The sequence below is a fragment of the Lagopus leucura genome, unplaced genomic scaffold (assembly GCF_019238085.1).
Source record: "Lagopus leucura isolate 7727_CA_CO unplaced genomic scaffold, USGS_WTPT01 Super-Scaffold_100028, whole genome shotgun sequence".
Lineage (NCBI taxonomy): Eukaryota > Metazoa > Chordata > Aves > Galliformes > Phasianidae > Lagopus > Lagopus leucura.
This window is the reverse complement of record NW_024962279.1, coordinates 5953616-5973538: the sequence shown is the minus strand read 5'-3', so window position 1 is coordinate 5973538 and position 19923 is coordinate 5953616. Positions and strand designations below refer to the sequence as shown.

General features: G+C 39.3%; 1 protein-coding gene across 1 annotated transcript in view; it reads right to left on the bottom strand.

Annotated features, from left to right (window-relative positions):
- The window catches only part of LOC122185230 (contactin-6-like), a 78901-nt gene that overhangs the window by 4729 nt on the left and 54249 nt on the right, over positions 1-19923 (bottom strand). Inside the window, exons 10-20 of the mRNA XM_042880812.1 lie at positions 17882-18057; positions 17424-17541; positions 16742-16900; positions 16506-16655; positions 12337-12407; positions 9703-9937; positions 9041-9156; positions 7892-8078; positions 4331-4443; positions 2992-3160; positions 2284-2376 (exon numbers count right to left, since the gene is read on the bottom strand). Of these exons, the coding sequence (XP_042736746.1) occupies positions 2284-2376; positions 2992-3160; positions 4331-4443; positions 7892-8078; positions 9041-9156; positions 9703-9937; positions 12337-12407; positions 16506-16655; positions 16742-16900; positions 17424-17541; positions 17882-18057 (1587 nt within the window). The remainder of the gene's footprint in view (positions 1-2283; positions 2377-2991; positions 3161-4330; positions 4444-7891; positions 8079-9040; positions 9157-9702; positions 9938-12336; positions 12408-16505; positions 16656-16741; positions 16901-17423; positions 17542-17881; positions 18058-19923) is intronic.

The following is a 19923-nucleotide window of genomic DNA, read 5'->3' as shown; positions in this document are numbered from 1 at the left end:
CTCTCCTGGCTTTGATAGCATCAACAGAAAAAGCAAATATTTAACAGAAAGTGCAATTCCTAGTGAAATACCTTGTCCTAGGGATTTAACATCCTTTTCATCCTCTGGAGTACTTAAATCAAAACCGAATATCGTTCCATAATGCATGCTCTTGCTACGTGTTTATTATTTATGGTTTTACTTTGTCAGAGCACGTGGAGTTCTCTCAGCACATCAGTAATGCCAGGCATCAAAATGTTGGTAACTTCCCATACAACTTCATATTTTAAGGGCAATATCTATGAAGAAAGGCTGAGGGAGTTGGGCTTGTTTAGCTTAGAGAAAAGAAGGCTCCAGGGAGACCTCACTGAGACCTTTCTGTACTTGAGGGAAGCTTATAAACAGGAGCAGAGCAACTCATTACACGGTCTGATAGCAATCGGCTTTGGGGGAATGGCTTTAAACTAAAAGAGGGGAGGTATAGGTTAGATACTAGGAAGAAATGTTTCACTCAGATCTGCAGGCATCCCATCTCTGGAGGAGCCCAAGACCATGGATGAGGCCCAAGGCAGCCTGAGCTGGGGGGGGGGGCAGCCACCCCACAGCAAGAGATTGGAACTGGGTGATACTTAAGATCCCTTCTAACTTAAGCTATTCCATGATTAAGACTCTTGCTTCCATCTTAGCCTCCATACCAAATCTTTTATCAAGCTTTTTAGAAGATTATCATGCACAGGTTAAAGCATATTCTTCTGCTCATTCATGTGCATACACACTGCCATCTCCCTTTGAGCCCTTCTTTTTTTTCAGAAGTATTGGGGTAGGGAAGGAATTGGATTAGTTTGTTGTTGCAAATGGTTACAAAGATGAGACAACACATTTGTCAGTAATGAAAACAGACTTCAGAACGTAGTGGGAAGGATGAGAAGTCCCCTAGTAGTGATGTGAGATAACATCACTTTTACAGGATGTTGTTAAAGCTGACAGCAATATGACTTCATGTTTTGAGCTCTATCTATTCATTTGAAAGTCATGCTTACTCTGGTGTTTAATTTTACATTCTAATAACTCAATAGATTGAAGGGCTTAATTAGATGCTTTTATTTACATTTCAAGATGATGAAAATCAGAGTTCTTCTCATTTACCTTCGCACCCATACCAGAGATGAATCTACACTTTCAACCTACGGCAAAGAACAACAACACCAGCTGAAGAATAACTAAACATGATAGAAGCCAGATATGTTTTAATCTCCCCTTAAAAAAAGTTGTTGATCAGAACAGCCTTAGCATCAAACAACCTTTTAAAGCGTGTATCTCAAATCATAAAAGGTTCTGCCTTGTCCAAACCTGATTCAAGGCTTGCTGGCACCATTGAAGCTCTCTTAAATTCAAAGGTTTGGGATTGATCCATATACCTCCTTTTAACACGGCGTATCTTTTCAGAAGAAAACAATAAAGCATTGTTCTGCTCATAAAGAAGCAAAATTGCTTTTGACAGGATCTTAGAAACACCAGCCAAAGCATACACAGGTAAGCCAACAGCCACGTACAAAAAAAAAAGAACTGCACTCACCCAGTTGGTGAAAGGGATCCCTGTGTAGGTAGCATACCTCCTCAGGAAGCAGCCTAAATCCAAGAGATGCTCTCCTTCCAGCAGTGGCCCTTATCTGAGCCCAGGGGGCCTCTACCCCTTCTGGTTAAATGGGAGTACAGGTGCAAACAATTTGCCTGTGTTGTCTGGGCCAGGCACACCCCTTCACCAGGTGTTCAATTACCAGTTGAAGCCCTGAACTAACAGTTCCCCTACAAATATACTTCATAAAATGCATTCTGTGGTAGTTCCTGTAATACCAAAAGTAAACAACTAACTGTTATTTATTTGAAATGTTTTTTGGTGGCTTTTGTTTAGAGGTTACATTGAAGAACGTGAGATAATTAATATCCACATCACAAGCAATTTCAAGTCTCTTCTCAGTTTCCTCCTGGTGCAAATCTTCCACATTTACCATACCGTTAAGTTGGAGTTTCAGTAAGAATTAGTAAAAAAAAAATTGAGATCGCTCTTTTCACAATTTCAAGTTATATGTGGTACCTATGTATCTATGAATTTCAAAGATTACATTTTTAAATTAATGCATTATTAATATTTACATTTCCTTATATGTGTACAATCTCTGTCTCCCCCCCCCCCCCCCATCCCCACTATTTTTCTTTACAGGAAATTTTGGTTGTGATAAAGTATTAAGACAGAATCTACAGGTAGTTCGATTTTTAGAGTCCACTGCTTCAGTCATGAAGGAAAAGAGTATATAAGAACAAAACTCAAGAGTAGGATCCCAGATGTCAACATATGCAGTTCTCTTGGAGACAATTTTATTCCTCCGGAGCTTAAACCTATAAAGATATAAGCATAAAAATAAGGAAATTTCTATCCAAAAACATTTTCCTATGCAGTCTAGTCTAACAATGTTCTTTTACAAAATATCTGCAAAATAAAATATCCAAAAGATGGGTTCTTCTTATTCACTTTCAAGTTGTAGCTGCAATTCTAGGGAGTTTTGAATGGCCTTCTCATGCCTGCACATAGATATCTGCTTGCAGGAGGGTTTGGGTTGGTAAATTCTAACTCAGGGTTCCATTCTGCATGAGTAATAAGAGCAGAGCCTGGGCACCTGAGCTAGCTGTGGAGTGCAGCTGAGGAGATCTACCTCGGTGTATGCAGCAGCTCCAGATCAGATTAAATCCTGCAGCGTATACAAAAGCTGCAGAGTTGAGTTCAGTAAGAAAGCTTATGTCTCTGAAAAGCATTACAGGTAAGGTCACATCAAGATGTTGTGAAGCAGTTTCTCTACTACTGAACATGGGAAAACTGGAGACTAATCTACGTTCACCCAGTAGTACAAAGGGAGGTCAACAATGGTAGCAAAAACTCTGTTAATCCTTTTTAGAGGCACACAGATTTCTTATTACACACTGATATTCAGAGAAAGGAAATACAATCTCATGTACTTGATATTTTCGGGATCCTAATTTCCTCGCTGCTGCTGCCATCCCCACCATCACTGATGGTTCTTATTTCTATGAGATAATCTTCTTCAAATGGCACCAGGAGTTCAGCTGAAGTGTTGTTTGTCTCCAGTATATGAGCTTTGCTGTGTCTGTTTTGTCTGTACAAAATCTAAGCAAAAAAGGATTAGGGAACAGAGGTTACTCAATTACTTCAAGTTTTATGTTGTTCTTTACACAGCTGAGAAATGAAAGGACAGAAGTTTGGACAGTAGCATCTGGGTTTCCACTTAGAAAGCGCATTTGTGCAATTAAACATGATGGACCCAGTGCCTGCCTTCACTAATTTATCTCTGGGACAAGGTGTGAAGCAGCCCTGAGCCCACATGCCCTGGGGAGATGGAGATCCTACAGACTGGGCCTTCTAGAAAGCCTTTCTTCTTCATTAGCACTCTTGACTTTTTACACAGTTACGATAAAAAGAGCAATTGAAGAGCAAAGCAGAAGGAGAAATAGAGTTAATGGAGATTGTATGGAAAATACTGTGTTGAGAACTTAAAGCACTTCTCTCCACAACAAAATATAACAGGCAGTTATAACTGAGAAGCAGATATATAAGACACAAGGGAAAAGAGCTTAAAAGTCTGATTTTAATGTCTTCCCCAGTATGTGGGGCTCAAGCACACTAACTAGGCTGTAAGATGATGTGATATCAAGAATAATTACAAGGTAGACACTTAAATGCTGAGCAACACAAGGATCTTGATCCTGACAACCTTTCCCCATTTAAGTGCTCTCCACAGCCATTCTGACCACTTTTTGGGTCTTCCAGAAAGTCTTTGGGGGTTAGAGACACTGCAAACAAACTTTAAACTAAACGTTCCTGTTCTTAAAAAGCAGATTTATAGAACTGTTTTTTACTTTACCCACATTGATCTTTATGTGAGTGCCTTCCATTCTATTTTCAAAGTTATGATTATGAATTGTCAGAGTAAGGACTTTTAAACATATTTTATAACATCTCTTTAATTTTTAAGAGGCTGTTCTCTATTTCTTACAGGCGTGTGAAACTCCTTCAATGCAAGAACATTACGTAAGTAACATTACAAGGGAAAAAGAAGAGGAGCCCAGTAATGGGAATAGAAAACTTTCGTGTTGGAATAAAGATGTCCAAATCCAAATGAGATATTCTTCCATGCATTATATAAATGTCAGCCAACCATCCCAGTGACTCCATAAAATTCCCCTTTTCATGAGTAACGAAGTCACATACCAACAACTCACTTTTTTCACCTCTACTAAAAACAACACGTATGATTAACAAGATAAAGCAATGACTTACTTTGTATCCTAGCACCTCTGATTCATTCTCCATTGTTTTCACGTGTTCCCAATTCAAGCAGATTTTGGAATTTGTCAGTTTCCATGTGATATTTGCTGGAGGTTGACTGGGAGCTTTAAAAAAAAGAAAAAGAAAGAAAAGAAAAGATGATGATAATCACAAGATACAACTTTATATTACTTAATCGCAAGATACAACTTCATATTAATTTGCATAGTGTAATTGAATGAGACTCTGACATGGAAGTAGCAAATGCATGGGTGATTCAAGTCTAAAAGAGTGAAAAATATTTTCCAATTCATCATTGCTCTCTTATTAGTCAGAATACAGATCTATTCATAGCACAGAACCACTTACTGTGTGTTCATTTTGGAAATTAGGCAAAGCCTGACAGTGCCTGACAGTTCAAGTTACATTTGATAGATTTTATTTAAGTATTATGTTGTTCCTATCTATCTTTTAATGGACTACAGAATGTTTTGCTGTATGGATTTCAGAAAAAAAGTTGAAACTAGGAGCAGAATACAAAAGGCTCGATTTTCATCGGCCATGAGAATAGGCTACAAAGAGTTACACATTAAAGTCTCCATGTGATCCATCATGAAACGTTGCAGATTTTATAAATTCTCAGTATAATAGGCCGAGGGTAGGTTTTCAAAGGTTTTTCATGCCTAAATGCCAGGACTTTGAAAATTTGCCTACGAGTGACAGAAATCGAATCCTGTGTGAACGTGTGAAGTTGAAACTGTGCCTTTGAACTGACTGTCTCAGATATACATCATCTCCATCTCCACGGTGTGCTCCCCAAATCCGGCCTGGGAGGAGAGTGCCAGGGGTGTCAGAGGAAGTAAGGATTTGAAAATAATTGAGAAAAGACAGGAGAGATCTGGAGAACGGGCTTCTGGTTTGTAAGGGTCCCAGGCCTGACTTTAAAATGTTAAACTTCTGGGATTCTTCTTCACTCCCTACAATTCCTACATACCGATGGTTAGCATGCATAACTCAGAAGGTACTGCAGACTTGGTAATACTCCATCATCTGTTTATTTCCCACACAGAGAGAATGAATCAATGGCATCTGTTGTTATGTATCTATCTACTTCTGGACTGTGGGAAAGTTTAATCCACCTCACTGTCTGGAAAAGGAGGTGTTACTGGGTCACTCAGGTGAATCTAAGCAAATGTCCTTCCATGAACAGTAAGTCCATACTGGATAAAGATTCCTTTTATTTTGAGTGCATTCACGTGCATAAAACCACAAATCTACTTAAATTTTGTTTGAAACTTCTTTGCTGCTTTCATAAAATGTTTTAGGTAAGGAATTTCGACATAAAACATGCATAAGATATAAAGGATGTCAAATTTTTAATTGATTGGGTACTTTGAAAACGGACGCCCTCAAATATGGGTGAATATCATCTTACTAAAAATCTTTTAACATAACACTTAAAACCATCTAAATTCCCAAGCTTTAGGTTGGAAAAAACACCACTGGGTGACTTCCTAAGCTGAATTATCCGGTTTACATCTACAGTCAAGGACCAGAATAGGCAGTAATGGATAGCCCTTTCCCAAACCCACAGTGATACGCATAAACAAGAACACTGTGAACAGCTCCTTAGATTTAAGATGACCAGTCCTTTCCACAACTAATTTCTTACCAACTTTATCAAGAACATTCGATAATCTTAAGTAAATTAAGCTAATGAAGTTACTTATGTTTTAGGAAACCCTTGCAGGTTTTTTGAGTTGAAGTTTATACTTGCAAAGTATTTCTAATATGTACATCTGTTGAAATATGCATTAGTAATTAAAAAGCAGTGAAATCCCTTATAATCATGATGACATGTAAATAAAGTAAGCAGAAGAGCTGAGCCTTCTAACTCTTCCTGGTGGAGCATATTCATCATTTCTACTTTCCTAAGCAGTAAACTTACACCATGAGATCAACTTAGACATTGAACTGATCTTAGATGTTTCAATCAGAAGTGCACCTATTTGGCTAAAGGCCCATTGTACTTTTAAGTTTTGCTTAGTCTATTCAATAATGCCACGTATAGAACACTAGGAATCTTTGGCAATGAGTGTGAAGACAGAGCTATTTGCTTGAAGCCAAAGCTCCTGATGTAGATGTGTATCGTTTACATGCTCTTGATGCACTGTCTCTTCTCATATTGAAAATGCCTGCATCTTTCAGAAATGAAATCAAAATTTTAATATATGTTTTTAAGTATTAAATAGGTTGTTTTGACTTTAATTTTTAAACGAACTATTAGCACCATCCTGAGTTTGAGAGAAGATGAAATCAATGTAGATCAAAATCAAATTTGTCCCGTTTTTGTTTTGCTTCTTGACTGATGTGCCTTTATCTTTTCTTTCATACAAGTATACATACAAATACAGAGAATCATTTCCAGAGATGAGTCCATTTCACATTGTCTGTCAGAAAAGCCTTCCTTGGAATTTTACAAAATATTTTCTTTGGCTTTATTTTGGCTTATGCTATCTACATTAAATTTTATCATGAACTCATTTAAGTAGTTAGCTCCTGTCCAGTACTTTAAAGTAATAACCTAGAGTAATACATGGATAAGAGGACGAATGAGGAGAGAGAGAAGATTCCTTTTTTTGTGCAAAAGTGCTGATAAATTGGGAAAACATAGTCCACTGAAAGTATAAAAAAAGTAGGGCATGTAGATTAGCAAGATTTCCTATTTTGCTGTTAGTGAGCATTTCCTTTACAGGTTCTATCCTGCAGAACAGCACTCCTGTATTATCTCAGAGGATGGCCTCATGAAAGCCTACATTTCACATAGCTTTTATTCTCACAAGTAGAAAAGCATATGTTTTTGCTTCTAAAATTACAGGGAATTTAAGCAGCTACTGATTAAATAGTATTTAAGTGAATGTGTCACATACGTTCCCCTCTGCATGGCACAATTCAGAGGACCCCAGAAATATCTGGAGAATGTAAGAGTTTCCTTAAAAGAAAAATTAAAAATAAAATAAAATAAAATAGAAGCCACAATCCCATACCCAAATCTACAGTTTGACCTGTGGAACATCTTTCCTTAATGGACTTTGAATCTCTTTTGAAATTTCCTGAAAGCAAGTGGCACACTGTTGCATTTGAAAAGAAGATCCTTCCTAATTGTTGCTACTGCTGTAGGAACAAAAACACCCCTGTTATCTTGTTTTGCAAGTGTAGAGAATTACCTGAGCACATAAGCAGGATAGGGTAAAAGAAATAACCTCAGGGCTGATTTCAGTCACTGGGAACTGTAGCTTCCACTGAGACAGCGCTGAACACCAATCTAAACACTACATTAGCATCTTGCATACCAGAATCTGAACAAACTAACTCAACGTTGACCACAAAATTAGGAACCAAGAGACAGAGAAGTTTCTCAGTCACAGACTTCACTGCTTAATTTTATGTAGAAATTTGGGATCCCATTTTCCTTGGTACTGCAACATTTAGCAAGCTGGGTCATGGTAAGCTGAAATGTCACTATTCCACCTGGGAGCCTGCAACATTTGTTGTAAGAAATTGAATACTCACGTGACTTTTTAGTGGTGACATTTACCGGGGCGCTGGAGGGCCCCATCCCTGCTGTGTTGTAAGCCCGAACTGTTGCAAAATACACTGTGTTAGCTTTTAGGCCTGTGATATTTTGGGCTGTTATGTTCCCATTGACTCTGACTTTACCAGCTGTGCTTTCCTTGGGATCATCTGTCCAATATAAAACCTGAAAAGCCAAAACAAAGACAAGGCATTTCATTGTTTTAAATCAAGTACGGGTTTGGCTGGCAAGTAGACAAGCTGCCAGTGAAGATTTCAAGGAGTACTGGATTTTTCATATACAAAACTAGCAGGAAATAAAACCAAGCATGAATATTTATAGAGAAGAAATAAAATTTTAGAAACAGAATACAAATTAAGAAAGCAAATGAAATCCTTATAGAAGTCCAAAAGGAAAACCTTGATAACATAAGATATTTTAAAAGCTTTTTGGTTTTAAAGTTTGAACAGATTAAAGAAATTTTTTTTAAAAGATACAAAGAAACACTTATCTACATCATCTAAGAGGATTTTAATTATTTTGTATCCTGTCTAATTTTCGGTCTGTAACAGCCATTAGACATTCTTTGTTTTTAATGAATATTTGATTTGGAAGGTTTGGGTATTGCTGCTCGTTGTAAACAGGATCGAGAAGCTCAAAGCCCTTCAAACACACTGCAGCAGAAGCTTTGGTTAGTAATAACGTGCATTCTCTTCTGTAAGGAATGATGGAGGTCATGTGCATGTCTGCTTAATATCAGCTTCCCCCATCATGCTCAGGCAGTACTAAAGCTGTGTAAGAGGAGGGAGGATCAACCTTGTTTTGTGGAATCAAGAACCCAGCACAAGTCCTTGTACAGTGGCCATCACAAATGATTAATCTTGAGGTTTTAATTTACATTACAAAAAGGCTGGGTGAGAACTGTAGTCCTGGTCTGTAAATGCTTGTGATTATCTCAGGTGAAATGCTGTTAATGAGAGTCAGGTGAAGAGCCGCATTATCTGCTGACTTGGCAGCAAGGGAAGAAGAACCAGAATACCAATGTGGCTGGGGAAGGGATGTCTGCAAAGTGCCCAATCCCAGCCCCAACCCCCATCCCACCCCAACAACAACAACAGCAGCAGCAGCAGCTGCTGCTACCACCTCACCTCATAGCCCAGCACCCTGCCTGTGTGCCTGTTCCATGCAATGGGCTGCCAGGAGACCTCCACCTCTGCCGCCGAGATGCTCAGTGCTGAAGTGGCTCCTGGTGCTATCTGTGGCTCTGGATCACGAGAGAAAAGGCAGCAAGTGGAGCATTTGTAGCATCAAAAGGGTGTTGCATCAGAAAATTAGAGAGATTCAAGAAAAAGTCAAGACTTTTGGTGGAAGCAGCACGGAGAGGATTGGGAAACCTGGGGTGAATCTTTAGTTTTGCTGCCCGTTTATTGTAGAACAGTAGCAAAACTGTAATTTTCCAAAATTAGTCATAACCTCTAATCTGGGACAGATTTTTAGAGATCATATGTACTGAGTGGTCTGCGCTCTCTATAGATAAAATGTTCTGAATGTCTCCTGCTTTTTCTCATCCTGCTCAGTGGGAGCTCTTGAGACAAGTGTATTGAAACATGCCATCTACTTAAAGTAACTCTGAAAATCTTTTCCTTGCCTTTGTTCCCTCCAAATTCCCATCCTCTGTCCCGTGTCTCCTGAGAATCTGCCATGAGCAGCTTTGCACAGATTTCTTACCGCCCCTATAGAGACCTGCATTATCACACCTGGGACCTACAGGCTGTACACAACCACTACTAGTAAGAGTAACACACTTTACCATCTTCTCCAGAGTAGACAATGGATGTGGATCTCAGGGTCCCTTCTCCTTCATTGTTGTAGACGCCAACTTTCACTTCAAAAGGAGACAGAGGTGTGATGCTTTCATTCCTATAAACATATTTACTTGCTTCTACGGGAGCCACGGCTGCTTTTGTCCACGTTGTTGAGCCAAGAGGACGAAACATAACAATATAGCCAAAACCTTCTCCATTTTGTAGTTCTTCTGGCACTGGCTGTAGTGACAGGGCAGTCAGTCAATAAGCATTTGCAAGTATACACTGTTTTAATTGAATCTTCATTTTCTCAGAATATTTTAGGAGTATTGATTCAGTTGACTGTGCCTTAGAGAAGATAATAATGTTTGCTCCATCAGTCAATGTAATATTGAAATAAAAATCAAAATAATAAATCTATTGAGGCAATCAATTTAGAAACAAAAGATCTGATCAGCTCCATTAAAGTTATTCTCATTCAGGCATGAAGTTTTCAAAATTAAAAGCAATTCACTCAGCACAGTTTATAGCTGAAATTCTTCCCCCAAGGGGCATAGGAACACTAACTTTAAATGATTTTAAAAGAAGGAAAGAGATGGGAAAGGAGCAAATGTATGTAGAGGCACATGTCAGCTGTATAATTGCTTGTGCATGTGTAGAGCACATATATTTTCTTAGAACAAGGGAGAGTTTGGAGTGCACGGAGGTTTTCTTATTTAAGTTTGTTTAGAACAGAAATGTTATTGCAAGCTAACATGACAAAATTAATGTTTCTATTAATAAAATCTCATTTCAAGATATGTATTAATGACTCACACCTAACAGGCAATTCCATCAAGACTGTATCCAGAATGAACACTTCTATTTTCTTGAGAAAAAGAAGTACTTCTATGCTGGCTTTTCAAAGCAAGAGAACATTTGTAAAACAAGAAAAGAACAGCAGTACATGGAGAAAGGAAGTTTTGCCAGCAAAATTCAATTTAATTTGGATGCTTTCATCAAAGCAAGGTGCCCAGAAAAACAGTCATGAAAAATGGTACAAAGGGCAGAACTGCTGCCCCTGAGGTGGGTTCTGGCTCCTCCACCAGGAGTGCTACTGGTGTGAGAAGGTGGGAGGGAAAAATCGGGGAAACATCAGTCGATTTCAGAGCACTGGATTTATTTATTTCTTCATAAATTACTTTTAGTGTGATAGTAAGATCATCAGATTATAACCCTGATCTGACATGCTTAACAAATGTTGTCATCTCTTAAGTGTTTTACAGGCATTAATTCATCAATCTGCCCCCTTCTACTTCCTATCCAGACCCAAGAGAGTCAAACGCGAGCGCTGAGGGTGCAGTGGGGATTGATAAGAGCTCGAGCTACTTTCTAGAGCATTTAGTTTGTTTTTGAGGCTTCTGTGACCTCAGATTTAATCAGAATGTTTAGTGAATTCATCAGCAAAAGCCAGAGAGTCGTATTCAGTGTTGTTTGCTTATTAATTAATATTTTTTCCAACTATTTTTCAGGACACGCCACGGAGTCCAACAGGATAATTTGATCGAGATCTCTCAGGCTGTTTTTCAATTTTCACATTCTGCTCCCAAAGAATAGACTGGTGGAGGAGAAGATGAAACACAACAGAGAAGGATGCATATGGAGGAAAACTCAGTTCAGTAAAAGCCAAGTTTCACTGCTTGGAGAATCGAAAGGGGAAAGCATGGCACTGTTATTTATCTTGTGGAGATTTTGGATTTCATTTTTTTCCTCTGTCTCTTCCCTTCTTCTGACATTGGTTAAATGGGAAAGTTATCAGCATATAGGACGACACAGGTAGATCACTCAGCTGATGAAAAACATCACTTTTAGAATTAATTAATTTCTTTTCCTTTCCTGTAAACTATGGACACAAGGTTGGCCTTTCTTTTGAAAAATAATGAAGTCAAGGAAAATAACTTTTTTTTTTCAATGAATACACATTTTCCATGACTTACAAAGGGAACGTGGTAGTTTTGAAGCCATGGCCCCAGTTGAGAATTAATTGAAGACCACGTGCAGCTCGAGACACACAACTTAAAGTAATTCATTAAAGTAATGAAAAACACCGAGGTTGTATATTGGTTGTTGGCCAATTCATCAGGCTGGAGAAGGAGAGCAACGTCCTTCTTTCTGCACCCCACTCCCTCACTGCAGCTTGTAGGATGGGACCAACAGTTCTGAAATTGCATATTCTCTCCTCTTGCTGGAGTGCTGGAGAATTAAAGGGTTCATCTCCTTTAACACATAATAGGATATGCCTTGTCAGCACAGTGCTCCAGAATGAAAAACATGTAAACAAAAGTATGAAAAACGTTAATGCAGAAAATGGCCAAGCAGATTAGTGTGTTAAGCACCTCCTGTACAATGGAGATAAGAGGGTTATACAGACTTCTAAACATCTTTATAACATGCTTCTTAAGCTGTTTATTTTTATAAATGGTTCACTATAACACAGAAAACTTGCTGTGTATCTTACAGACTGTTTCCTCTCCATATGCAGGATGAATCTCAGGCTCAGCCCAAGCCAATAGCTGAAAGGCTCTGAATTTCAGCTGTGCTGTGATTGTGCCCATAGAATCCCCCATCAGACAGCTTAGGTTAATTGAGTTACCAATTACCTCCCATGTGATGACCAGCTCAGAGCGGCTCCCTCCTCCTCCGCTGACGTTTGTTGGTGCCACTGTGGGAACTGGAGGACAAAAAACACCAGGGCTGCAACAGCCACCACTGCTGGGGGTCTCCTCTACTCCAAGAATAAAGCTTTCCTCCCAGCTCCTCTCACATGCAGCTACTCAGCCATTCAACATGTGCAACAAGGGCTGCATTCTATTACAGTGCATTTTAAGTGAACCAAAGTCATGTTTGCACATTTTCAGGTTTCTAAGGCTGAAGCCACAGATGTATTTGATACATGAGTACCCTGTTCAAAAAATTAATTAAAGAAGCTAGTAGCATCAAGTATTTGACATTATTATGCCTCATCAACTAATTGGCAAAATGCTGTTCCATTCAGACTGTAGCTGCAACACTACTGATTTACTAATTGTGCATTTGTTCAGTAAACATGTTGTTGGAGCAATATATTAATTTTTTTTAATTGGCTGCATGCTTTCCTTAGGAAATTCAAAACTCGTAACTTGCTGTTCTCCTTCTGCCAGGATTGTAAGAAACCCAATGTGCATTGATTTGAGCCTGATTTCCCCAATGGTGCTCCAAGTATGTGGCTGCATAGGTCCATGGGTGAGGTCAAATATGTTGCTGTTTATGCTGTAGAGACTTTCATTTGTCTAATGGCTCTTGGTGGAGAGGCCAAGAAAGTATTTCTTGCCTCTTGCTCCATATCTCAATACACATACTCACCTCATCAGCCTATAAACATTTCTGCTTTCTGGACACTGAACTGTGATGTGATGGATGGGATTTACACAGAGCAGCTTTGTTCCTATAGTATAATTTGCAATAAATTTACTTGTAAGGATGATGTCATGCTGTTTTTCTGCTACTGGAGATGTATTAAAAAAAAGGACAGCTGCACAACTTACAGTGGCAAAAACCCTCATGAGAGGGCAGTTATATTGTTTGCCACCTCCAAACCTTTGCTGATGTTTCAAGATTGTTCTTACCTTCAGTCAGCTTCCACTGCCTAAAAATGGTGCCGAGGTGAGGCCAAAACTTTTTCAGCAGCTCTGGCAAGTTTTGCCATGACTGCCCACCCTTCCCCATGTCTTCCTTCTGGTGTTAAGCACAGCTACAGAAGGAGCAATAAAGGCAACAGCTCTTCACATTCCCAGAAAGTAGGTGAACTGGCTGCCTCTTCTTGGCTGAAACCCCCATCTAAATCTTTACCTGACTTAATTCCCTCTAGAAAAGTAGAGATTTTAAGGTGATTTTGTTGTGTAGTCAGAAAAGGGAGTGAAGTGCAAATGGAACTTCGTTTGGGAGTTTAGTGCAGGTGTTCCATTTTGTCATTCACAATCCATGTCTTTGTGCACATCAGAGATAAATAACCTAAGACTGAAAAGAACATTAAAGGAAAAAAAAACAAAATGGACATTCAAGACCACTACTTTGCTTTTTCACGAGTCAGCTTAGACCAATTCAGTCCGTGTGTTAAATGTGTTCAGCACTTACTACCTTTGCATGGGAAAAAACTGGGTACTAGTGCTCAGCAGAGCCTCAGCTGGGCCACAGGTGAGAAACAGATGAAAAATTACAGTTGAGTGCACCAAAAGAGCCTCGATTAATTCTCTGCTCCATCTTAATGGAACAAACACTGGCTCATTTGCACCCACAGCTCTACTAATGCTTAGATTCTAGCTGGCAAAATAGCCACTGTAACAGCAAAGTTGAAATTCCCTCTTTACTGCTGGTCTTTTGCTCTCCACACAGGGGTGCTGCGTGTAGTTTCCTATTCTATTAAAAAATTGAAGACAAGTGTTACTCCTACTGCACAGAGATGGTTAGAGGCAGAGCAATGGACAGCAGTGAACAGTAAAGGAGAGCTGATGTGAGTCTTTCTGTTCCCTTTGCCCAGCTTCAGCTTGCACTAAACTGTAAAGAAATAATGCTCCTTTACGCCATGATAAATAATAGTAATTTTATTGTTTTTTTCTCTTTCTAGCCCCAGCCTTGTGAATCCTCCCAGTAAAACTGATGAGAGCTGTTAGTGATTGCATAGGTGGTTTGGAACACCACACTTCACAAAGCCCCAAGGCAGCATAAGCGAGAAAGACCCTCTCAAGACTAATTTTGACTCCATGATCAATCGTGTGCTGGAAAGCATATATCTGTGATGCTCTGTGGGGAAATACAGAAAATTCAGCCTCTTCCTCTCTGCAGCTTTTCTTTAGCCTTCCGTTTCCACACTGCCCTTATTTCTCCCACGTGAAAGCTTCCTGGGGTTCTCCAGAGGGAGGAAGGTTTGTGCCATTTGGGTACACATCCCCTCTCCACCTGAGCACAGGATTGGTCCCTGCTGCAGGCTGAGAGCTCTCCAGCCCTGTGCTGGTGAGCAGCTTGCAACCCTCTGCATTGCCATACTGGCCAGGTGGTCCTGACTGCTAATGAGCCTCATTTGATTTCTCCCTCTGCACCTGGCAAGCAGACAAAATCTATCAAAATTGGTGTTCTAACGTTCAAATAGTTTTTTCTGGCACCAGTACTCAGAAGAATCTTTTACTTCAACAATAGGAAAAAAAAGCCCTTTTCTTATTAGATTTAAATCAACTGATTTAATACATTTTGAAGCAATTCTGCCGTGGGAAAAATATGGCAGATAGACAAATAAAGTGGTGGGTATTCTGAGAAATAGATAGATCTGCCTCTCCAAGACTGTATGTGTTTAAATTGCTCCAAAAGAAATGCCTCCTATTTCTTTTTATGGAAAATACAACAGCTACAAAGAGCACAATAAGACTGCTTGATAGAGCAACATCTCACCTTTTTTTTTTTTTTTTTTTTTTTCCAAGACAATCACTGCCTCTAGCTATGTATTTTTTGCTCATGATAAGCATGAGCTTGCATGCACTTATCAAAATCTGCACCAGCAGAGGTGACCACTGTCACCACTGTTCAAACACACCACCCACCCTTCACTGTGGTGACATCCTCTGTTTGTCTCCATAAATGTTTAGCAAGCATTAAGGAATGTCAATGAGTGTCATTTTTTCTGCATTTCACAGACCTTTGCTTCATACACACCGTTCTGTCAGACTGCCCCTCTGCTGCCATCTGCGACATGGCAATAAAATGTAATGGAATACTGATGGAAAGGTTCAACCTCTGCTGCCATACCAGCAACATCTGCCTCTGATGTCATGGAGCAACATAATAAAACAGGAGGCATTACTTTTGGAGCAGCTCTCGCATTTTCTACTATATAATCTATTAAATTTTGAGTTCAGTCCTGAAATGCAGCTTGCCACGCTTCAGCACATGGAAAATGAGATAAAAAGAGAGGAGAAAGTGGATTGTAAAAGCTGCTTCCATTTCACTGCTCTCCATCCTACAGGTGTTGGTTTTATGGGTGGGAGAGAGCTGATATGCAGGGGGCTGAGAGAAACATAAAACAAAGCAAAGGTTTGAGCTTCAAATAAATTGTACCAAACAGAGAAGGTTAAAGGACTGACAGTGTTGGTCATTCAAGAATGAGCTTTCTTCCCATGTGGTTCCAAGTCCCGGAAGATAAATGTGTAAAGGTTAGACAGTCTGATAGGAAAGATCCTGTCCTGGAGTCAGTAGAAGCTATTAGCCTCACTGGGCTTTGGATGCTGTAATTTATTTTCTCCAGTTAAAGCCAATATCCTGTCCCCACTGATGTTCAGATATCAAGCAGCCTAAGCAGCAAAGGCTTTATGTGCTCGTGCTAGGGTACGCCAGAGAGCTGGCTTTATCATTTTTTGTTCAAGTCTCTGTGCAGAGTATAAGTACAGTTATAATAGGAGGAAAACAGAAGTTGCTCCACAATTGCTTCAATGAAGGCTTGCATTCAGGCATGGGCACTAGACACACTTGGGGATGTGTAAAAGCACAGCCCAGCTCCGGCCTTTATTGCTGGCTCAAGTGATCTTGTAGCTGGAAAGAAATGCACGTGGTATCTAAGGCATGTCCAAGCATCACTAGCATCAGCATTGCAGGTCAAGGAGACTTAAGAGCCACAAATTGGTAAAACACCAAAGAGGTATTTAAGAAACTCTGAAGTAGAGAGGCTTTGCTTCCACAAACCTCTCACAATAGCAAACGGGCAGTGTGCCTGTGCTGAAAAACCTAGGAGAAACCAGGGACTTACCTGCTGCTTTGGTTTTCAGTAGAGCTGATGGCTTGCTCGGCTCCCCAGTTCCAACACTGTTGCTGGCAACCACACGGAACTCATACTCAACCCAAGGGCTTAAGTCAACCACTGTTGCTTTGTGAGTCCTACCATTGAGGACTTCAGGAACTAAAACAAACATGTCAATGAAACAATATTTTTGCAGTAATTAATGTTATGCATACAAAATACAAGGCAACTCTCAAATCACTCACCTGTTGAAACTGCCTGCCATCCAACTGAGAAAGGAGTCCTTGTCTGAATGCTGTAGATCTGGACTGGACTATTGTTATCTATTCCAGATTTCCAGGATAACACTGCAGTAGTGCTAGAAATATGTTCAACTCTAACATCCTCTGGTGGGCCTGGGGGACCTAATGCAAAAAATATTTTAACATAAATGTATTTAAAGTAGAAGACAACAACTGAGGATAATCAAGAGTGCAAGGTGGTGCCTTGTACAGACATCTGATTTCTACTAGTGGCTACAGGATTTGCTCCCATCAAAGAACTTTTGCTGTTGACAGTAGAAGGATTAGCTAAAATTTCAATCTTATCACTTAGTTGATCATAGAAACTGATCTTTCGTATTATCTCCAAAGAGTGGAAAGAGACCTGGTCTCTTGATTTTTGCCAGCCTATATCTTGACCCAGAGATGCCCAGCAAGGAGCAGGTGACACCATTCTTTTGAAAGAGGAGCACTTCCCTATTTCTTGCTCTGCTGAACTGCATAGCAAGAAAGAATAACCTCCAAAAAAGGCCAAGGCACAATTGCACAGATCTCCCTCTGAGTTACCAAAATCTTGGACTGTCATCCTAGGACTTTTTAAGCAGCTGCTGATGCTAAGAAATACTAATTCCTCCAGAAGATAGGTGTCTACATTTAATAAACATACCTCTTACAATTATATCTACTGCTGTAGATTGACTGTCTAAAGTTGTTTGCACCATGCACACATATTTCCCAGTATGATGAAGTTGAATATTTCTTATCATCAAATCTCCAACAGATTCCTGGAGATACAAAGAAAGTAAACTAATCACTCACAACGTGCTTTTCATACTGGACATTTTAATAAATTGCTCAATATTAATAAAAAATCCAGCTTTTAAATTAAAATATTCATAGCTATCGTTAGTTTTTCTCATGTGGACATTTTTATTATGGCTTCACAAATAACTCAAGTGCCTTTATGAAATCTAAGAAAGAAAAATAAATGGCTGCAATCCTTTTAAAGAAACAGAGATTCACCATGCATATAAATAGTGATGGAAGAGTTATGAAAAATGCTTGTGTGGCCTAATGACTGCGGCAAATAAATTCATTAAGCACTGAAGAGTTTTAAAAACTTACTCCTCCAATTCTCTCAAAATGATGCATTCCTCTTTTGAAGTCAATTTTGTTGCCATTGAACGACCATGTGAACGCCACAGCCATGGAGGGGTCATGAGAAACCTGGCATGGAAGGACTATGCTTTCTCCAACTGTTACATCCATGTTAGAAGGTGGAAAAGTAATTACAGTCCTTTCTGTGGAGACAAAACAGTTTCCTTTTTATTAAAATGCTTATAAAAATAGTAGATCTTGAATGAGCTTTGTACCATTGGCGAAATGATGTGAAATTGGCCCAGATGTTCCATAATAAAGAAGATTATACCTAATATGGTGATGACTTCAGAACACTCTCACCCATGTGTAGCCTATTACTTCTGCAGTATCCATACGAGCACTCTGTGTGCTCTGAGAGTGAGCAGATGTCAGAGGCAACACGCTAAATTAGTCATATGTTACTTTGTAAATCCCATAGTCGATAGATATGATTTCAGCTTAAAATGTGCAGAATTAATTATTGAGACTGTTAGAAATATACCCACAGTTCTTCAGGTTTGAAAATGCTTCCTTGCAGGAAACTGCAGCAAAAACAAAATTGGTGTCCATCTCTGCTTACTGTATATACTGGGAGATCTTTAATCTACATTCTTAGTAATAGTTTACTGTAGAGTTGCTTACACTACAGCCTCAAAAAAGCTATCTCAACAGACAGAAAAAATATCTATGTAATCTTTTTTAACCCCTTAGACTGAGAAATAAAGCTGCAGATCTTATTAAGGGAACTAGTAGTTTGCTGAAGGGGAAAGAAAGGGGTTTATATGGCTTCATTTTTGTTGTTATGACTGGCAGATAGATTAGAGATAACAACCACTTTGTTGTAGCAATTCCATTGAATAAAGCTTTTGTGCATGAAAATGTTATAAAATGGTGAGAATTGAGAGGCACATGAATAAAATGAGAGCAGAATCTATTCAACAATATTAATGTGTTCTGAAAATAACATGAGAGGAGGAGAGGAAACCTTGCAGGAGTCGTATTAGTTTAGTGTTCATGCTGGCTTAACTCTATCTGTAATAAATGCTTCAAAAATTCAGAATTTTGGTTACCAAGGCTATGGTTCCAAGGGGCTGGTGCATGATAGGGCATCCAATACTTCACCTTCAAGCCATTTTTGTTCAGATTGTTACCGCCATTGTAGTAACCAAATAATATGTAGATGCAGGCAGGCAATATGGACTAAAGCTTGATGGGCTCCTTCCCAGCATCTGAGCTGCACTGTTGGAGTGACTGTTAGAGCAGTGGTCAAGAAACAGCAAGGTAGGGTGGTGCATGTTCTGCCAACCTTTTAAAACAAAAATCTCCAGTTTCAATGACATGCCTGCTCTAGATACCATATAACGTTATCAAAGGAAAACAGTTTGTTCTGATTTCTACTGCTATAGGCCAATTAGGTGATTTTGTTTTTCTGGAATCACTGAGAAGCTGACTGTCACAGGTTCCCATCATCTGGAGCCTGGATTTAGAACATTTTATTAGATTTCCCTGTGTACTCTGATTGCTCTTCATGCAAAACCACCATCATGGCAGATCCATCCATTTGTCTGAAGTCAAGGACTGCAGAATAGTGAAGGCCTCAGATGACTGTCTTGAAGATACTTGATCATTAAGTTAAAGCAATCTCTCCCTCTCCCTGGAAGCAGAGTGTCAGTTGCAATAAATTCCAGATGATTCAAGGGCCATACTCTCTGCTGGCACAACTCCACTGATTTCAGCACACATTGGCAAAGAACTTGGCTCCATAAATCTCAAGCAAAGTAATTCCATCGTGAAGTACAGTTAACTTTTACAGAATAATGTTGAAAAGTATCTAAGAACCGCAGAAAACCTCCACAAACTTTTACTTTCTTGCTTTTATTCTCCAGCGCTTCTTATTCCCACAACTGAAATAGATTACCATGAATAACACTTTGAGGTAAGAATTGAAGTAATGCTGTGTACATTAAAAGAAGAAGAAAAAAAGAAAGAAAGAAAGAAAGAAAGAAAGAAAGAAAGAAAGAAAGAAA